General features: G+C 42.4%; 2 protein-coding genes across 2 annotated transcripts in view; both read left to right on the forward strand.

The window, feature by feature from the left end:
• The window catches only part of Unr (cold shock domain-containing Unr), a 117,391-nt gene extending 97,409 nt beyond the window's left edge, over positions 1-19,982 (forward strand). The window contains exons 14-17 of the mRNA XM_080283516.1: positions 5,679-5,778; positions 7,432-7,596; positions 8,702-8,870; positions 19,271-19,982. Of these exons, the coding sequence (XP_080139642.1) occupies positions 5,679-5,778; positions 7,432-7,596; positions 8,702-8,870; positions 19,271-19,448 (612 nt within the window). The 3' untranslated portion in view covers positions 19,449-19,982. The remainder of the gene's footprint in view (positions 1-5,678; positions 5,779-7,431; positions 7,597-8,701; positions 8,871-19,270) is intronic.
• The window catches only part of LOC145413852 (carbohydrate sulfotransferase 4-like), a 610,328-nt gene that overhangs the window by 313,532 nt on the left and 276,212 nt on the right, over positions 1-20,584 (forward strand). The window lies entirely within an intron of this gene.

Below are 20,584 nucleotides of genomic sequence, written 5' to 3' on the forward strand. Positions count from 1 at the left end.
AGCAGCACTACATTGAGTGAGTGGATGGTGAGCTCCCCTACCTACCACTGCCACCATATCTGTACTCGCTGCCTCACTGAACATCTTCATGTGGTGGCGATTAGCTTGCCTCTTGAACTGGTCAGACCACCCATGGTTCATCTTGAAGGTCCCACTACCATCAAGATCCTGCCTCACCTTGATTTCCTCCCATAGCGAGAGAGCCTTAGTGCAAATAATTGCATGGCTTACTTGTGCCTTCCACCAGTTTCGATCCTCCATCCATGTGCTCAGCATCCACTCCAGCTCCTCCATCGCAGGCTCTCTCTGGTGGGTGATACGGGAGGCGTATAAGGTTACAGCCTCCCCAACAGCAGCCTTAATGATCTCCTTCTTCTTGATGATGATGGAGACAGTTGACTGGGCCAATTGGAGAGCCGAGGTGATAGCACACGCATCTTCATTTTCGTGGCATTTAAGAATATCTAGCTGGACTTCTAGAGAGACAGTTGTACGTGCACGCTTCGCGGAAACACCACCATTACCAACACTAGCATACTGCTTACTACCTCAACTAGGGCCTCCACTAGCACCACCATGTGCAGCACCCTTACCGGACATGATCACACTTATATAGGCTAAAACTCACACAAAATCGCATTCAGCATATGATTAGTATCACAGCTCTTGGCACTACATGTACTCAGTTATAGTGCACTATGATAGCGGCTTGTGTAACGTTAGTGGTGCAACACGATGTGTGGTGGGTGAGCGTAACAAGAGTTCCTGACTCTGGGATGGCAGGTGCGAAAAGGAATAATATGGGTGAGCGCGGGATGAGCGATGGCTGTGAGGCCTGCGCGAATGTTTTTGTGCATCCTGGGAGGTGGACAGGGTCAGCTGGCCGTGGGAATGCATGCGATTCAAAATTTTAGCCTATCGCCTGTGGACACGACGTCGAAGGGCTCATCGTTAAACTGGGGAGCGGCCATCATGTAACGGGGTTTGGTGGTATTTGTACCCCCATCGCCAAGCCGGGGTATCACATCTAGGGGTATCATATATCGGGGTATTACTGTATACTCAGATTTTTCGATTAGAAGCACCCAAGTTCTAGAACAGAATGCTCGGGGTTTGTTTACAACTGGACATGGGACGGTCTAGCGATATAGCAGTGATATTTTTTCATTGGAGACAAGAATATCATAGAAGGAAACAGTCTTATATTACTGATTGTGAAAAATGGGAATAACAGTTGCAACATTAAACAATCTATCTATCTATCTGTCTATTGCCAGACGCCTCAATCCCGTTTGGGGTGGCCACAAACAAATCGCCTCCACATCGTCCTGTCCCCCGCCATTTCACTTCCCTGCTCCCAACTCACACCCCTCTCTCTCATATACCACTCCACCCCATCCCTCCATCTCATCCTCGGCCTCCCCCTCCACCTCACTCACATACACTCTCTTCGTCAGTCTTTCACCCTCCATCCTCTCCACATGGCCAAACCACCTCAGTGTGTTCCTCGTAACGTTTCCTATCACATCCACATTCACACCACAATGCTTCTTTATATCCTCATTCGTCAGCCTCTCTCTCCATGTGACTCCACAGGCTCCTCTTAAATAACTCATTTCCACTGCTCTCACTCTTGATTTGTGTCCTTCCAACAATGTCCAAGCTTCACTTCCATACGTTAGAGTTGGTATCACAATACTGTCATGTAGTAACTTTTTCACTTCCATGCTCACTTCCCTGTTTCTTATCACTGCTTTCAAAGAACCAGCAACCTTTCTTCCCTGCTGTACCCTTTCAAGCACTTCACCCTCCAAACGTCCATCCATACTCATCACACTACCCAAGTACTTAAACGTACTCACATTTTCCAATTCCTCACCATCCAACCTCGCTGTACATTCACTGACTTCACCTCTCTCAAAGACCATCACTTTACTCTTCCCTACATTCACCTTTAGATTCCATTTCTTACACACACTCCCAAACTCATCCACCAAGCCTTGCAGCTCCCCTTCGTCTTCACTCAACAACACAGTATCATCTGCAAACAACAGTACAGGGAGTTTCCAAACACTATCCTCTCTCACCAGGGCCACTCCAACATCCAATACCCTACCTTGTACCTCTTTTATTACCCCATCCATGTACAGATTGAACAACCATGGAGACATGACACATCCCTGTTTCAACCCAACCTTCAAAGAGAAAAATTCACTAGTTCACCATCCACACGCATTGCAGCCTTAGCACCATCATACATACTCTTCACAGCATTCAACAACTTCCCATCTACTCCATATATTCTTAATACTTTCCGCAATCCATGTCTATCCACCCTGTCATATGCTTTCTCCAAATCCATGAAAGCCGCATACAACATCTTTCCCTTCTCTAGAAACTTTTCCACTAAAGATCTAAGAATGTATGTCTGATCTACACAACCTCTTCCCTTCCTAAATCCTCCCTGTTCTTCTCCAACTAATTTCTCTGTTCTTTCTCGAACTCTGTCAATAAGTATCCTACCATACACTTTTCCTATTATACTAAGAAGACAAATGCCCCTATGATTACCACACACTTCTTTTTCCCCATTTCCTTTGTACAAGGGAATAATTATACCTGACTTCCAATCCTCTGGGACTCTACCTTCCTCCCAGGCCAATCTGCATATCTTCCACATCCATTCTACTACTATCTCTTCCCCATGCTTCAGCATTTCACCACACACTCCATCAATTCCTGGGGCTTTCCCCAATTTAACTTTCTTCATTGCTTCCACAACTTCTATCCTACTGATTTCTTCCTGTCTTCTCACCTCCCTCCTTCTCCCAGCCATTCCCCATCCTCTTATACTCGCATTACTTCCATCCTTTATGTTGAACAATTCATTAAAGTGTTCTCTCCATCTGCTAACTTTTTCTCCCCTCTCCACTAGTAATCTACCATTTTTATCTTTCACACCCCTTCTAACCTCACCTCCACCCTGTCTTACTCTCTTCACCTCTTTCCAGAACATTTTCTTACAGTCCCTTCACTTTACACTCAAATTGCTTCCAAATTCCTCATCCACTCTCATCTTACTCTCTCTCTTGCTAATCTTTTCACCTCTGTCTTTCTACATATAACTCTCTCTTCAACCTCTCAGCTTCTTCCACGCCCCTATTTCTCATCCATTCATTATATGCTTTCTTCTTTTGTGCCACAGCCTGTCTCACTTCTTCAGTCCACCATTCTGTTCCTTGCACCCCCCCTCTGTCTTCTCTTCCTCCCACACACCACATCATGTGCTGCACATATTTCTTTTGTAAATATCCAGCACACACCTTCCACGTCCCCCATCTGCACCAATTCATATTTGCTCAATCGTTCCTCCACTTCTCTCTTATACTCTGCCTTTTTCTCATCCTCTTGTAACCTTTCCACTCTCCTTGCAACTACTCCTTCCTCTCGTCTTTCCCTTCTTCTATTTCTCCATCTTACTTGGATCCTAATTCTGGCCATCACCTAGTAGTGGTCAGAAAGTCCACTCCTCCAACCTCTATAAGCTCTTGCATCCATTACACATCTTCGCATCCTTTCATCCACACACACATAATCAATCATTGCCTTCCTTTCAGTTCACCACCCACCCTTCTCATCACTCGCCATGTATACCTGTGGATCATTTTATGCCTGAAGAGGGTATTGGCTATCACCAACCCCTTCCCAGCACAAATGTCCACTAACACACTGCCATTCTCATCTATCTCAGCAGGCACACCCCGTTCACCAACTATTCCATCCACCTTCACATTCCCTACTTTACCATTCATATCACCGATCAAAAACACTCTCTCATTCCTTCCAAACTTTTCCATGCACACTTCCACATTTGTCCAGAACTCCTCTCACTCTGCTAGCACAATCTTGCATTGGCGCATACACACACACACAATCGCCCACATTTGTATTCCAACTTTCAACTTTACCCACACAATCCTTGACCCAAGTGATCCATACTGTCTTATGCTCTTCTTCCATCTTTTACTCACAACTATACATACTCCTTCCTTTGCCCTCTCATTCTCACCTACTCCTGCACATATACCCCATCCATACTCCCATTCTCTCACACTTTCTCCTCTCCATTTTGTTTCAGTTATTCCACATACATCCACTTTCGCACCCTCAAGCACCTGGACAATCTCTCTCTCTTTCACCTCATCATTCGCTCCTTTACATTCCATGTTGCCATTACCAAGTCCTTTGTCCGGTCCTGGGTTGTCATCGTTTGGTCAGTCCTTGTCTGAGGCTTCTTGTTTGTCTTTTTAGTTAGTTGTTTTCTGAGGAGGGGCACTAACCCTCCGCCAACCCTTTTAGTCGCATTTTACGACAAGCAGGGATACTGGGGGAGTATTCTTGAAAAACCCCCCTACCCCCATTTTAGTGGTTGAGCAATTTAGCATTTTAGCACATAGCTTTCACCCTACTCTCAGAGGTTAACATAATCACTTGTGAACTCCCTGCTAACCTTCAGAAATGCAATCATGATCACTTCACTTGCCATCCACTCACTAACTAGCAAGGGAATCATATTGAAGATGTTGGCTAACATGACTGCAGAGTCATTTTAACAAATGTCTGGCCCATATTGATGGATGGATGGATGGACTGCCCCATATGGAAATTCAATAACCCTTGTTCGGCTGGCTTCTCTTATTGATATTTTGTTTCATTTGAGACCTGTTGAAGTTTTGAAACATGGATTAAGGAACTCAAGTATGCCATAAAAACATGTAATTTAAATAATGCAGTAATCATGTTTGTGAAGCCAACCACAGAATTGACTGGCAAGGTAGCCATGTATTGTATAAAAGTCATGACTTTCGATAACAAAAGATTATTGAAGCCATGTGTATCCAAAAGTACGAGGATTTCAACCTTAGTGAAGGCATGTACAAGCTAGATCCTAGTATGAGGTCCCTGGTGGAAATGTCCCTTCCCACACCTACACAGGTGAGATCAGACAGGAATTACACCTGACCTGTCTGGTAATGTCTCTCCCTTTCTGCCTTCGGGAAATCCCCGCTTACAATCCACCCCACTCCACCTCACCTTTACCCCACCCTCCCACACACACGCATATAAAGGAGCCCTTGTATTGTCAATATGTCATTCCCTCTCTCAATTTTGACCACTGAAGATAGTGACAGTGTCCACCGAAACTGTTTGGTAAATATATTCTTCGTCTACAAGTGTGGGTTTTACTTACCGTCTGATTATCATGCAAGAGTGATTCATCCAGCCGTCCAGGGGGTGGTTGGGGTTTATTTCTCATGTAATGCCACTCAAGGATGAGTGAGGCTGGTCACTCTCATCGTAAATGTCAGGACCAACTTGCCTGGCCCTGGGCTCCTATGCTCCTCATTGGGCAACATAGGATTGGATGATAGATGGTGTGTGTGTGTGTGTGTGTGTGTGTGTGTGTGTGTGTGTGTGTGTGTGTGTGTGCGTGCGTGTTTAGTTATAGGTAATGTAATTTGTGATGGAGTTGTAGGGGATTTTTTGTATCCTTGAATCAACCATTTCTTGTACGTATTGTTATTTCTAACATGTTGCATAATTGCACCTAATAATTACTTGGATCCCAGACTTTTTCTTAATGCAGTGACCATCTAATCTGGACATTTCTATCACAGGTGCTGGCTGAAGTGTACGAAGGTACAGTTCTACGTTCTATGCGGTCCATCAACCCTGACCAACTGGAGTACAGTGGTCTTGTTTGTGTTGGCAGTGAAAGTATGTATAGCTCTTGGGATGCTTTCTTCATTTTTTCTGAAGGAAATTATCTGTAAAAGTCATCTTCAAATCTGTCATTAATACCAGTATTGTACAGTCTTGGATGAAACATACCTTCTCACTGCACCACCAAATTCAGTGATGTTAGCCTTTGCTTGTCTCATGATATTCCCTTTCATTAGTTTTTTCAAAGCCATCTAGTTAAGTGGAGCATGGAAGAAAAAAGGAGAGAAGATGCTCAAAGTGAAAGAATCTGAGAAGCAAAAGAAGCAGCAGTTGAATATAAGTTAAGGAGCCAAACAACCAAATTTTGGTACCTGGTGGTGTAGTGGGTAATTACGGCACTCCGACCAGATTGAGCTGGTGAAGGTTTATATCCAAGGGGTGGTTGGGGTATATTGCTCACGTAATGCCACTCAGGGATGAGTGAGGCTGGTCACTCTCATCTTAATGGCAGGACCAACTTGCGTAGCTCCAGGCTCCTATGCTCCTTATGGGGCAACGTAGGATTGGTTGATGGATGGATGGATGAAGAGAAGGATGTAAGTGTCATACAGAAATTCCCAAATCCCAAAATAGTCAGTACCAAGAGGATTTTGGAATTCCCCTCCCCCCCCCTCCCCCTCATCAGACAAGTACAGTAGTAGTATAAATAACCACCTGTCCATTGCTGTCTCCTTCAGTAATCACAGTATCCATACTATGATTTATCATCTGACCATCATGTAAGGGATACCTTGCTAGCAGATTGTGTGTGTGTGTGTGTGTGTGAATCTCTCATACACTCCTATCATCTCACAGGTTTTTTTTTTTTTTTTTTTTTTTTTGAAAAGGGGAAGGGGGGGGGGCAACCACCCCTACAATGGATTGCTGTCTCTTCAGATGCTGAAAGAGCATATTGATAGTTCAGAGCATTGGTCACCAGTATGTTGGCCCAGCTACTAGTGGATGATGTTACCAAGGTCGTGTGAACCAGTTTGAGGGCTACAATACAAGCTTAGAATCATATTTAGTGATTTTAGTGTCAGACTCTCAAGATATTTTTTCATCCTAATATGCCAGTATGTTGGAGGCTGTCATTATTCTCCATTCATAATTTTTTCTCAGCAGTATTGTTGAGATATTTGTCAAGCCACATATTAGCAATATGTGCTACAGTGGAATCAAGATGGACTGCCACTAAGTGGTCAAGGTATATATTAGTGATATGCACTTCAGTGGAATCTTAGTATGGAATGTCACCTAGTAAACAAGACAGATACACCCCCTCCCCTTTTTATAGTTTTGTATTACTTATGCACATTATTTACAAAATAATGATAATAATAATATTACAGTATTATTAATAATAATGTCTGTGGTTGAGAGATCAAGTATGAAAAAGCACATCAGTAGTGGTGTGGAATGACAACTTGTTGATCTATTGGAGTGTTTTTGCTGGAACTCTGACAGCCAACAGTGGAGTGACTGAAGAGTTGTTTTTTTATATATTTTGGCACCAAAGCTCAAGATATTATTTATCTTGAAGACCTTGACGAGCAATTTGGAACATACTGATACCTGACAAGGTGATGCAATACTGTTGTCTAGTATTTTTAGCTTATCATCAGATTGTGAAGTATTGCAGTATTTGTTCTTGTTTATGTGTTGCAGATGAGGGTCTGCCACAGTATGAGTATGGCATCACTGGATTGGTCAATAAGCGGGAACTGCTGCAGCCTGGTGACCAAGTGAACTTCCAGCTTGATGAGTCACGCCGTGCCGTCCTCATTAGGGCCATACGCAAAAAACTCATTGCTACTGTTGATGCTGTTAAAGGTTTGTTCCCCAGACCATACCCTTTTCAGTTCTTTATTTGATGATTAATATTTACAGGCACAGAGGTAGCAGATTTCTATTCATACATGGGGTAGGTTTATCAGCACATGATGTAAAATTAATTTTTGTTACACAAATTGAGCAAAACTCATAAAAAAAGATGCTAAGGTACCAGAGCTACTCCAACATCCTTCTTCTTCTGTAGTGGGAGCTGAAATTAATTGTTCATGGTGTAAGTCCCCTTAACTGAAATTATTGCACCTGAAGAATAGTTATCAATCTTTAGTCATTGGCCATTTTTCTCATGTGGCAGGGAAATTTCTATCATTTTTCCAGGATGTGAAACCCAGAGTAGTCCCAATTCTGATTTCCTTCATGTAATGCAGGAGGAATGAAACTGCTTTCTCCACCATTAATGGTTGATAGAGTTGTTATGTAGTCACTGATGGTGCAGTACGTTCTGGTAGGAAAGTATCATTGTCATCATCATTTGGACCTCCTTCCCCACTGTAGGGCAGGGTGAGGAGTAACAGTGTCCAGACAGCCCAAGTTTGCCCAGTCCAATGGGCTATGCTTCCATTCACTCATCTTTCAAGTCCCCAGAATTCTGGCTCTATCTGGTACGCAAAATCTTTCACCACATTCTGTAGCTTCACATAAACATATCCGATAGAGTCAGCCCATGGGCTGTCACGTTAAAAGGGGTGCCAAATCACTGGTCATGCACTTCTTCTCACAACATTCATCCAGCCTGCTTGATCTCATGTCAGTCCCCCTAGCCTCACCAACTTCCATACCTCTCTTCCTCACACACTCATCCACCATATCCTCCCCCCTCCCTCCCCCTTGCTTCCTTTTTTGGAACATTTCCAAATGTGGGTATAATTCCTGTGTTTGAACAGTTCACTGTATTGTGATACCAAGATATGCTATGAATGTGACTGTGTGCTAGTCATTGCATCAATAAGCATGTAGGTGAAAGACAAGGGGACATGGTATTTAGTCGTTCACCAGAGTTTTTAGAAGCGTTATCATGCCGTCTCATTTAAATTCACTTTGAAAATCTTTTATCTTTTGCATATTGCTAATAAGTAGTGCTTCACAGGCCAGTATGGATTCCTCAATTATGAGACTGAGGAAGGGAAGAAGTTGTTCTTCCACCAGTCTGAGGTGAAGGATGGCAATTCTCTCAGTCCTGGTGATGAAGTGGAGTTCGTTATCATCACAAACCAAAAGACTGGAAAATCCTCTGCTTGCAGCATCTCCCGCATCATGTAAGTCTTTAATGTAGTCTGGATAACTTTGTGATAAGCTTGTTTGCTCACTGTTTGTCTGCATGAATATGAAGGATATATTTTGTAGTTAAGGCTGTGTATCAGATGGGTGTTTATCCCAGTGAATTTTGTGTCCCACTTTTTGTTTTATTTTACTTAGCACATGAAGTAATAACAGTGATCCCTTGGTTATGGTGCATAACTGGTACTGAACATATCAGATAATAACAAAACTGCTTGATCATTAAAGCACAGAACCTTTGGGATTTATCCTAATTCGTACCAGGCGTCCCAAATTTTCCCTTTGATATCAATTTAAACCCACTAAATACATACATACTGTTATGGTAAGTATCAGAAACACACACAGGCATGGTTAGATTAATAGAAAGGGATGAAAAGGGCACAGTAAGGAAGAAACACTGTAAAGAGACCTGAGATGGGCATGAGGTAAAAGGTTCCGAGGCTAGGGGGTGGAGTTTCCACCGTATGGAATTAACTTCTTGAGTAGGATCTCATCTTTGGTTCCCCCAAAGCCATTAGAAACCACAGACACTGCACCATCATTGGTAGGTGGGGGCGCTCACTATCCACTCACTCGATGTATTGCTGCTCTCGGATGGTTGCCCTTTTCTCTCTTCCTTCCTATTTTCCTCTTTCCTCTCTTCCTTCCTATTTTCCTCTTTCCTCTCTTCCTTCCTATTTTCCTCTTTCCTCTTATGTACTTCATTCTTTCTTTCCTTTTTCTACTGTTGATGGGTGACTCTGCACTGAGTGAGAAGCCAAATGGTTTTCTGTGCTGAGTGGTAACCATATAACCAAACTATGGCACCTGGTGGTTAAGTGGGCAATTAAGGTACTCCAGGCAGATTGAATGTGTGTCGGTTTATATCTGAGGGGTGGGTGGGGTTTCTTGCTCACCTAATGCCACTCAAGGATGAGTGAGGCTGGTCACTCTGATCTTAAATGTCTGGACCAACTTGCCCGGCCTCGGACTCCTACGCTCCTCATGGGACAACACAGGATTTTTTTTTTTTAATGCAAGGAAGAAGGAACTAAAGGCCAGGAGCCCACAAACCATTCCTTCCAAGAAAAAACAAAAACAATACAAAAGAGAGCTAAATTCAAGATTCAGTCATTTTGAGATGCCTGGACACACTGCATTTGAAAGACTGGAGATCATAGGATGCAGGAAATACAGAGAGAGACAGTTCCAGAGTTGACCTGTTGCATAACTTAAGGACTGGGAGTAATGGTTAACTCATGCATTAGAGAGCTGGACAGAAAAGCGATAAGAGTTTGTTGCTAGATGGGTGCTACGCGCCCATCATAGAGGTGGAGGGATGCAAGCAAACAGTTCAGAGGAGCAGTGACCATTGAAGTAATGATAGAAAAGAGATAAAAATGCAACAGTGGTGAAGAAATAGAGGGTGAAGAGAGCCAGAAAGAGAAGGAGAGTTCATGAGACGAAATGCCTTTGACTCCGCCCTATTGAGAAGAGCTGTATGTGGGGAGCCTCCCCACACATGAGTTGTACTCTACACAGGAGTGAATAAAACCCGTGTATAAAGTCAACAACTGTTCAGGGGTAAAGAAGGTACGGAGTCAGCTTAGCTCACCTAATCTCTTGGAAGCAGATTTTACAAGAGGTGTAATATGATCTTTCCAAGATAAGTCCCGAGTGAATGAAACCCCCAAGCATGTTCAAGGATGTTGCAGGATTGAACTGAATGTTGTTAAATATTAGTGGGCACTCCTGTGGAAGATTTTGTCGGGTTGATAGGTGTAAGAACTGAGTTTTTGATGCATTAAAAGCAACAAGATTATTTTTACCCAAGAGATACGAGCCAAGTCAGACATTTGGTGTGCCATAGCCTCTTCCCTTGTTTGTTGAAGTAACTGCTGAGATGGACGTTGCAGGAACCGAATGGAAAGGTGAATGGTGGAATCATCAGCGTATGAGTGGATAGGTTAGATGTACACCCACCAAAAAAATTATCGTTACCTCTGGGTGCGATGAACTCTGAAATGATTTGTAAAAGTGAAACTGTGCTCATTTGGTACTGGTAGTAGTTCAGAACCCTTGGTCCTTATGTCATATTGTATCACACCACAAGGGTAACGAATATTTTTTTTGTGGGTGTACAGCTTAGAAGGTCATTGATGAATAAAAGGAAGAGAGTTGGTGATAGGACATAGCCCTGAGGAACACCACTGTTGATAGATCTAGGAGAAGAACGATGGCCGTCTACAACAGCAGTTATAGAATGACTGGAAAGGAAGGTATAGATGAAGGCACAGATAGAAACCATAAGAGGGCAATTTGGAAATGAAAGATATATGCCAGACTCAATCAAAAGCCTTTGAGATGTCAAGTGCAATGGCAAAGCTTTTGCCAAAGTCCCGAAAGGAGGATGACCAAGAGTCTGAAAGGTAGGTGAGATCACCAGTAGAGCTTCCCTGATGGAACCCATGCTGACAGTCAGAAAGAAGGTTGTGATAGGAAAGTTGCTTTAAAATTTTTGTTAAAAATTGACTCGAAAACTTTTGAGACAGGATGTTAAAGCAATTGGACGATAGTTAGTGGGTTGGGAATGGTCACCCTTCTTTGGGACTGGCTAAATGACAGCAGGCTTCCAGCAAGAAGGAAAGGTACAAGTTGGCAGACAAAGGCAAAAGCACCTTTCGCTTACAACCAGACGAAGCACATCATTAACAACCTCAAGCACTCATCTGCCTGTGGACCAGACAACATAAGCAACATTCACCTTAAACACCTTGGACCACAAGGCATACAAGCACTCACCAACATATCAAACTACAGCTACTCACACAACATAATACCCAACATCTGGAAGCATGGCATTATCATCACTATCCCTAAACCCAACAAAGACCCCACGTTACCCTCCTCACACCGCCCCATCACACTCCTCTGCACCCCCTCTAAAGTCACTGAACGATTGGTACTACAATTAGTCACACCTCACATTCCCCTAGCCCAGTCACATCATAGCTTTAGGCCACTACACTCCACAAACACCCTTCTTACAGACATTACACAGAGAGTTTTTGATGGCATGAATTCAGCTAGGCCACCACACAGAACACTCCTGATCACACTAGACATTAGCAAAGCTCTTGATGCCATCCCCCAGCACAACCTGACAAACAAAATACTCAACACAAACATGCACAATAAAAAGATGGCTGGCAAACTACTTAGCAGGCAGATGTGCACACGTAACATTTGGAGGTCAGTCTTCTAATATCAGGAACTTCACAAACGGCGTCCCCCAAGGATCTGTTTTGTCCCCTACACTCTTTAACCTATACATGCACGACATACCCACAGACCACAGATACACATAGCTTCCTATGCAGATGATATAACACTTACATGTATGCACCAAAATGCAAACACAGCTGCACACATCATTCAGTCTTACCACATCACACTACACGAATGGTTCACCACAAACAGGCTCAAAATAGCCCCAGCCAAATCTGCAGTGCCCCTACTCACAAACTGGACAGCAGAACACAGTCACATCCCACACCTCACCATAAACAACACTCCCTTACCACACACACACACCCAAAATCCCTGGTGTAACATACAGTCAGTGTCATATAAACATCACATCACAAACATTAAAAATAAAATAACACCAAGACTCAATGCTTTGAGGTCACTTACCCATACAACATTCGGACACAACAAAGAAACCACCACCACAGTATACAAACAATACATACGTTCATTGATGAATTATGCAAGCCCTGCCTGGGCTTCTAACCTCACCAAAACACACTACAACACTCTACAGACCATACAGAACAAGGCCTTATAAATAATCACAGGCTGTACAGCTACTACACCCACAGACTACCTACATCAAGAAACCAGAGTCCTCAAAGTCAAGGATCACCTAGACATGAGAGGCACCCAGTTTCTTGCTGCAGCCTCCACAAACCCACAACATCCACTACATTACATGGCAGCACATCCATTCACACCGAGGAACATCAAAACAACACCCAGCACACGATACCATACACAAATACTGTCATCTCTCCCCCTTGCCCACCTCAGACCAGCTTCCAGAAGCATATCCACACTCAGATCACTAGTCGCTCCATTCAGTCTGCAACACAGCACCCCATACTATTAAGCACATTATGGAAGACTGCATTGCACGCAGTCACCTATGCCAACAACACAACATACACTCTTTGAGAGCTCTGTGGGAAAACCCGGTCTCAGCCATGGCCTTCGTAAGGGACTCGGAGCTGTTCGGCCAGACTGCCTAGGGAACAACTACTACTACTACTACCTAGGCAGGGTGTAAGCACAGAAACACAGTTTTTGAGGCCAACAGGAGGGACTCCATCAGGCCCATATGCCTTGTTAGTATTGAGGCCAGTGATGGCAGAAAATACATCAGCTGAAGACATTTTTGTCAGGCATGAGGAAGTCAGAGGGGGGGAAGTGATGGAGGAACAACACTGGAATCATCTATGGTGGAATTGGAGGAGAAAGTCTGAGCAAAGAAAACTGCTTTATAAGTAGAAGAAATAGCTACAGAGCCATCAGAGTAGAAAAGAGGAGGGAAGGATGATGAGGTAAAGTTGTTAGAAAGGTTTATGGCAAAGGTGCCAGAAGGAGTGGGAAGAATTCGAGTTGGAGAGTTGAGATGATGTATGTATTTCCCATACCTAATGAATAATTATTTGCCATAGGATTGTCAATAACAATATAATTAAGAAGTTGTGGCAGTTTAAAAAAATATAAAATATTAAAACTGAAATGAATCCATCAGCTGGAGTGTACAGAAACCTCCCAGCTGCTGCATTCATCAGTGTCCGATCACCAAGTCACGTGGACATATCTTTGCCTCTGACAATTTTTAGTTTTCATGCATTATCTTCTTTTACTTTGGCTCTTGTTACCAAGCCTAGTAATAGCCGAACACGATTTATCCCCCCCCCCCCCCCTTATTCCATGCCGGAATCTCTGTTGGCTTTTGCGTCCCTCAGTGCCGAGGTTGTGGGAGGCTGACTGACCCCCCAATGCCCCCCCCTTTTTTTTTTTTTTTTTTTTTTTTTTTTTTTTAAGGCCTGAAAAGTGGTTAAAATAAGCTCAGTGATAGTAAAAGTGCTCACCTCAGCTATTTTCCACCTGAAACAGGTGTTTTTTGTCCAGCATGCCCAAATTTGCATTAGATGGCTACTTTCAGATACCCTCAGCAGCTGATGTGGATAGATAGTCCATTTTGGTGTGGAAGGGATGGATGCATGGAGTACTTGTAATGTGGAACTGCAATCTGGTTTACGTAATTTGGTCACAGTTGAAACTATGGTGATGTGAAGTTGGGGTTCTGTGCTAATTTTTTGTATTTTCACATTGATCTTTTTTTTTTATATATTGATACAGTATGAGGCATTATGTAAACACTCTCATAAGGCACTGTAAACACTCATGCTGCACACAGTCACATTAGGCACCGTAAATCACACGTTTCTAACACGTTATTTTTCTTACGTTACAGAGATAGCCCGATTATCCGGGCTATATGGTGTTAAAGACTTAAACTCGCGTTGCCATGAACTTTATACGTTAGATTAAAGGAAAGTTACATTTTATTAAAGTCATCACATCAACTGTCAGTAATTAAAAACCTTCAAAATCAGTATCATCCACATCTGACATCATTATTTCATCAACTTCTTCCTTTGTTAACGATTGCAGTTCTTCATCATAAGGATCAGACTCTGAATTCAAAGATGTAGCTTCGGCATTGGCTTCCTCTTCCTTCGCCCACAAAATGTCATCTTTTGTGCCATCCACTGAATTGGATATTCCACATTTCTTGAAAGAGTTGGTGACTGTTTCCACAGAAATATCATTTGATGCCTTGATAATAAAATCACAGCACAGCCAGACCTGAAGCATGCATAATCCTACCTTTTGTATACAACATTTTACCACTGATCATCCACTCGTTCCATTGCTCATGGATGTGGCCTTAGAATGGTTTATTCAGACAGACATCAAGTGGTTGTAGGACTGAAGTTAAGCCACCAGGAATAACAGCAATGTCACATGTTTATCACTGTTGGTAATGAGCCCTGATTCAGATCTGGTAACCATGCACTTGGTGGTAAACAGAGATGCCAGTTTGGTGCTTTTCACAATAGATCTAGCACTCTTCATAATTTAGTGCCAATAAATTTTAGATTTTCTTCTGTATCTAGCACATTTTAAAGTCCAATTTGGCGTGAAAATTTGAACTGTTCACCAATAGTTCAGCACATTTTAAAGTTGAGCTTAGTGCTTTTGAAGATTTTTGCTTGGCAACACTGGTGGTAAGTAACCCAGCCAGTTGCCCTCAGACTGACACATGTTGCTGTTCATAGCATCAGCTCAACAAGTTACTCATCTTATGTCCTCATGGCTGTATCTGTGGAGATATTTTTATAAAAACTTGCCTTCAGATAAAAAACAAGTTGTTTGATAATGATGTTAGAAATTTCAACAGTTTTTGAAAGCATATGTACTATATTCAGGGAAACAGGGATCAAGGTGAGTGTTTGGCAATGCTTCCTATCACGCCTGTGGATGCCATAAACACAGTATGTAGAGGCTAGGATTTTATACCCGGTGTTTAGGACGACCCCCAGTTTGGGGCATTTTTGTATGAGGTTCAAGAGCCGTTCTATTCACTGGCAAATATGATATTTAATTGTTCTGGGACTGTCTGATGGAATTGTATACAACCCTGCTGCCTCTTCTCTACTGTACTGAGTTTTAATACGAGTCGGAAATCGCATTCTCCAGTAACCTTGACTGGGCACAAACGAGACAGGCATTGGTTTTTGGCTTAGGTTAGCTTCTTTTACAACTGTTAGGCCATTTAGATTGGCCGTAAACTTTTTTTTTTTTTTTTTTTTTTTTTTTTTTTTTTTAAAGAGTTTAGGACTTGGTTGGGAGGGAAACCAAAGACTCATAATCACATCCCTATATTTTGCATGTTAAATCTACCTCAAGATATGATACCCCGCCTAGTGATGGGTTTTTACTTAACCAATTGCATCGTTAAACCAGGGTATGCCTGTACGGACTCAGCATTTTGTGCCAGTATAGGTTTGTCCGTATATATACAGACACGGCACGGAACGGATTAATTCCCTCTTGAAGGAAAACATTATCAACTAGATTAGGATCATTTGACTTGGTTTCTGTCTGATGGCACATAAATACATTGTCATAAAAGGACAAATGCACATAAACTGTTCGCGTGATGTCTATTACACTCATTGCTTATAAATAATACAATGTGTGGTAGAGCACTGCTATTCACATGTTTTGGCATGGGCTAGATTAGGAGTGAGGCATCGTAATTCCTAACTGAAAGAATATATCTGGGAGAAGGAGAGAGGGAGGTGAGAAGACAGGAAGTAATCAGTAGGATAGAGGTTGTGGAAGCAATGAAGAGAGTCAACTTGGGGAAAGCTCCAGGAATTGATGGAGTGTGTTGTGAAATGCTGAAGCATGGGGGGGAGATAGTAGTAGAATGGATGTGGAAGATGTGCAGATTGGCCTGGGAGGAAGGTAGAGTCCCAGAGGTTTGGAAGTTGGGTATTATTATTCCCTTGTACAAAGGAAAAGGGGAAAGAGAAGTTTTGTCTTCTTAGTTTAATAGGAAAAGTGTATGGTAGGATACTTATTGACAGAGTTAGGGAAATGACAGAGGAATTAGTCGGAGAAGATCAGGGAGGCTTTATGAAGGAAAGAGGTTCCATACTTCTTTCCTTCCATCCTCTTCTGTCTTTCTTTCCTTCATTCTTTCTTTGTCCTTCTGCCTACAGGTTACTTTACACCCTCTCTTCTGTCTTTCTTTCCTTCATTCTTTCCTCCTCTTTCTGTCTGTGGGTGACTCTACACTGAGTGACAAGCCAAATGGTTTCATGTTCACCAGGAAACCATTTGCTATGCTGGGTGGTAACCATATAACCAAATTTTGGCACCTGGTGGTTTAGTGGGTGAATATTGCACTCCAATCGGATTGAGCCGGTGAAGGTTTATATCCAAGGGATGGTTGGGTTGATTGCTCATGTAATGCCACTCAGGGATGAGTGAGGCTGGTCACTATCATCTTAAATGTCGGGACCAACTGCCTAGCCCCGGGCTCCTACACTCCTCATGGGGCAGTGTAGGATTGGATGATGGATGGATGGATTAGTTGGAGAAGAACAGGGAGGCTTTAGGAAGGGAAGAGGTTGGGTAGATCAGATATTCATTCTTAGATCTTTAGTGGAAAAGTTTCTAGAGAAGAGAAAGAAGTTGTATGCAGCCTTCATGGATTTGGAGAAAGCATATGACAGGGTGGCTAGACAAGGATTGTGGAAAGTATTAAGAATATATGGAGTAAATGGGATGTTGAACGCTGTGAAGGGTGTGTATGATGGTGCTAAGGCTGCAGTGCGTGTGGATGGTGAACTGAGTGAATTTTTCTCTTTGAAGGTTGGGTTGAAACAGGGCTGTGCCATGTCTCCATGGTTGTTCAGTTTGTACATGGATGGGGTAATAAAAGAGGTACAAGGTAGGGCAGTGGATGTTGGGGTAGTGTTTGGAAACTCCCTGTACTGTTGTTTGCAGATGATGCTGTGTTGTTAAGTGAAGACGAAGGGGAGCTGCAACGTTTGGTGGATGAGTTTGGGAGAGTGTGTAAGAAACGGAATCTAAAGGTGAACGTAGGGAAGAGTAAAATGATGGTCTTTGAGAGAGGTGAAGTCAGTGAATGTACAGTAAGGTTGGATGGTGAGGATATGGAAAATGTGAGTACATTTAAGTACTTGGGGAGTGTGATGAGTAAGGATGAAAGTTTAGAGGGTGAAGTGCTTGAAAGGGTACAGCGAGGAAGAAACGTTACTGGTTCCCTGAAAGCAGTGATAAGGAACAGGGAAGTGAGCATAGAAATGAAAAAGTTACTACATGATAGTATTGTGATACCAACTCTAACTTATGGAGGTGAAGCTTGGACGATGTTGGAAGGACAGAAGTCAAGAGTGAGAGCAGTGGAAATGAGTTATTTAAGAGGAGCCTGTGGAGTCAATGGAGAGAGAGGCTGACAAATGAGGATATAAAGGAGCATTGTGGTGTGGATGTGGATGTGGTACGAAGCATTAGGAGGAACACACTGAGGTGGTTTGGCCATGTGGAGAGGATGGAGAGTGAGAGACTGACGAGGAGAATGTATGGGAGGGAGGGGGAGGCCGAGGATGAGGTGGAGGGATGGAGTGGAGAGGTAAATGAGAGGTGGGGTGTGAGTTGGGAGCAGGGCAGTGAAAAGGCGGGGGACAGGGCAGTGTGGAGGCGATTTGTTTGTGGCTACCCCATAAGGGATGAAGGTGTCTGGCAATAGATAGATAGATAGAAGAATATATCATTTTCCAGTGTCTGTATATTGTATTTTTATGTGTATGTATATTAAATCCACAGCAGGACCAGACTGTCTCCTTGCATGAAGAGTGATAACCAGAATCAACCTTTCCCAATGTATGTACAGTACAAATGAAAGGAGTTCTCTGTTGGAATGTGAAAGTAAAATGTTTTATTAGTTGTTTTTCAAAATCTGTGTATGCTATTGGCAGAACAAACAGGGTATCAGTATATGCAGTTGTATGAATGAGCATAATACTGACACATACTTAACCCATTGTGTGTGCAGTGACCAGACCTATGACCCTCCCCAGAGTGCAAAAGTTAACCAAAAATTATATTTTCTTTACCTTTGTTTCAGTGCAGTGATAGATATATATGTAAGATATGAGAGTGAAAAAACATTTACTCAGTCTTTGTTTGGCCCTAGCAGCATGCAGAGAGTTGCATAAGTGAGATAATAGTAATTAACACCCATCTTGGCATCTAGAGTGAAAATGGGACAGTGCTAGGTGGCAGTGGGACAGAAGGGATGCTTCTGTGAAATACCAACATTATTTTTCTAGGTTGTAGTAGGTGAATTTGAAGTGCTGCTTTTATAAGACAGCCTGAAGTATGCCTTGCACTCTCCCAGTAAACACAGCTACGGAACCATGGCTTACTCCTCTTTGGTTAAATGTCTGCCACAGTGTTTGCTCAACCTGTAAACTTGGGGCACGTGCATCACAAGATGAGTTTGTTACTCCAGAGCTACCACAGTTGTGTTTCAAGTATAGCTGGAATTAAAACCATAACATTTGGATTGGTGAAATATTTTCATATCCCCTTGTTTTTTCTTGTAATACCCTGCCATGTGAGTCCCTCCACTACATTTTTATCTTCACCATGTCTTTCCCAAGCTTTTCTTAATTTTCTTTTACGGTAAAATTTTTTCAAACCAACCAACCCTCAACAGGTCCAAAAATGCTCCAACTCAACGTCCAGACCGCCTCATCAGTCGCCTGAAGAACCTGAATTGCGATTTGTCTAAGCCCAGGATGACTGTTCTGCGACAGCCCAAGGGCCCAGATGGCACCAAGGGCTTCAAGTTACAGCGCACAGTGTTAGAACCAGACGTCATTGTGGAACAGTGACGGGCATGAGGAAGGCTTCTGTCCATTTTGATCATCATCCCCTCTATAAATAATTGCAAGTATCAGTTAACTATTTTGTTATGAGAAGTCTTGCCTGATTTGAGTTAAATTGTTCAGAACAAGAGTCAGGTATAAAAGATGGTCTTGTTGTGCAGGGATTAATCGAGAGTGTTTGTCTCTTTCACTTCAAGAGATTTCTCCTGAGCTGATGATAACTTCCAGGAGTTTTAAGAATGAAATACAAAAGACATCCTCATAGTGAAGGGGTTAAGCATTACAGTGTTCTGTACTTGCATGGTATTGTTTATTGATATGCAACACCTCAAGTAGCAGTTGAGTTTGGTATAAAGATGCCCTCCTTGCTTTGATAACACAGTGGCCCACTTTGTGGTTGCAAAGCATTATAAACACCAACTTGTAGGTTTATTATCTCATACTCTTACAGATTGAGTAGATGTGCCAGATAAAGGGGATGAAAAATGACTGCAGTATAATTTTGAAGAGTTAGGAATAATTTTCCTGTCAGTGGTGTTGTTGGTGTTTTTTTTTTTTTTTTTTTTTTTTTTTTTTTTTTTTAAATGCAGATGCCACGTTGTAACCCAGTATTGCTGAGACTATTGGAATGAGTGTAACAAATGTGTTCGCAACAAGTTTTCCTATAAAGAGGCCACTTAGGGTGATAAATTTTTCAGTGCTTTTGTTGCTTGCTGAACATCTTTATGTAGGTTAGTGATGCTTCATACTAGATTAGATCCTCATACTTTGCCTCCTGTATCTGTAATTATTGTCCCAGAGTGAGTGACATTTAAGAGAATGATTGTTATCTACATAGCTCTTATCTAACTTTACTTCAGACTTACACAACCTTGAGCTTATACCCTGTTTTCATTGTAGAAGTAGCCAACATTTTATGAATGCAAAGAAACATAAAAATATGTGGATGTGTATATGGCTTATCAAAAATCATCAGACCTTCATAAATGAATGTAAGCACTACTTAACCACCTTCTATAAAACTTCAGTGTGTTGTTAATTAATTGTAGCATAGAGAACATGGCAGTCATCAGAAGTGTACAAGTTGTGGCAAGTCTTGTTGTCCCTGGATATCTTGGCTGACATGGTTAATCAGAAAGCCA

Source organism: Coenobita brevimanus, chromosome 97, assembly GCF_032717465.1.
Source record: "Coenobita brevimanus isolate Jiangsu-jjx chromosome 97, ASM3271746v2, whole genome shotgun sequence".
Lineage (NCBI taxonomy): Eukaryota > Metazoa > Arthropoda > Malacostraca > Decapoda > Coenobitidae > Coenobita > Coenobita brevimanus.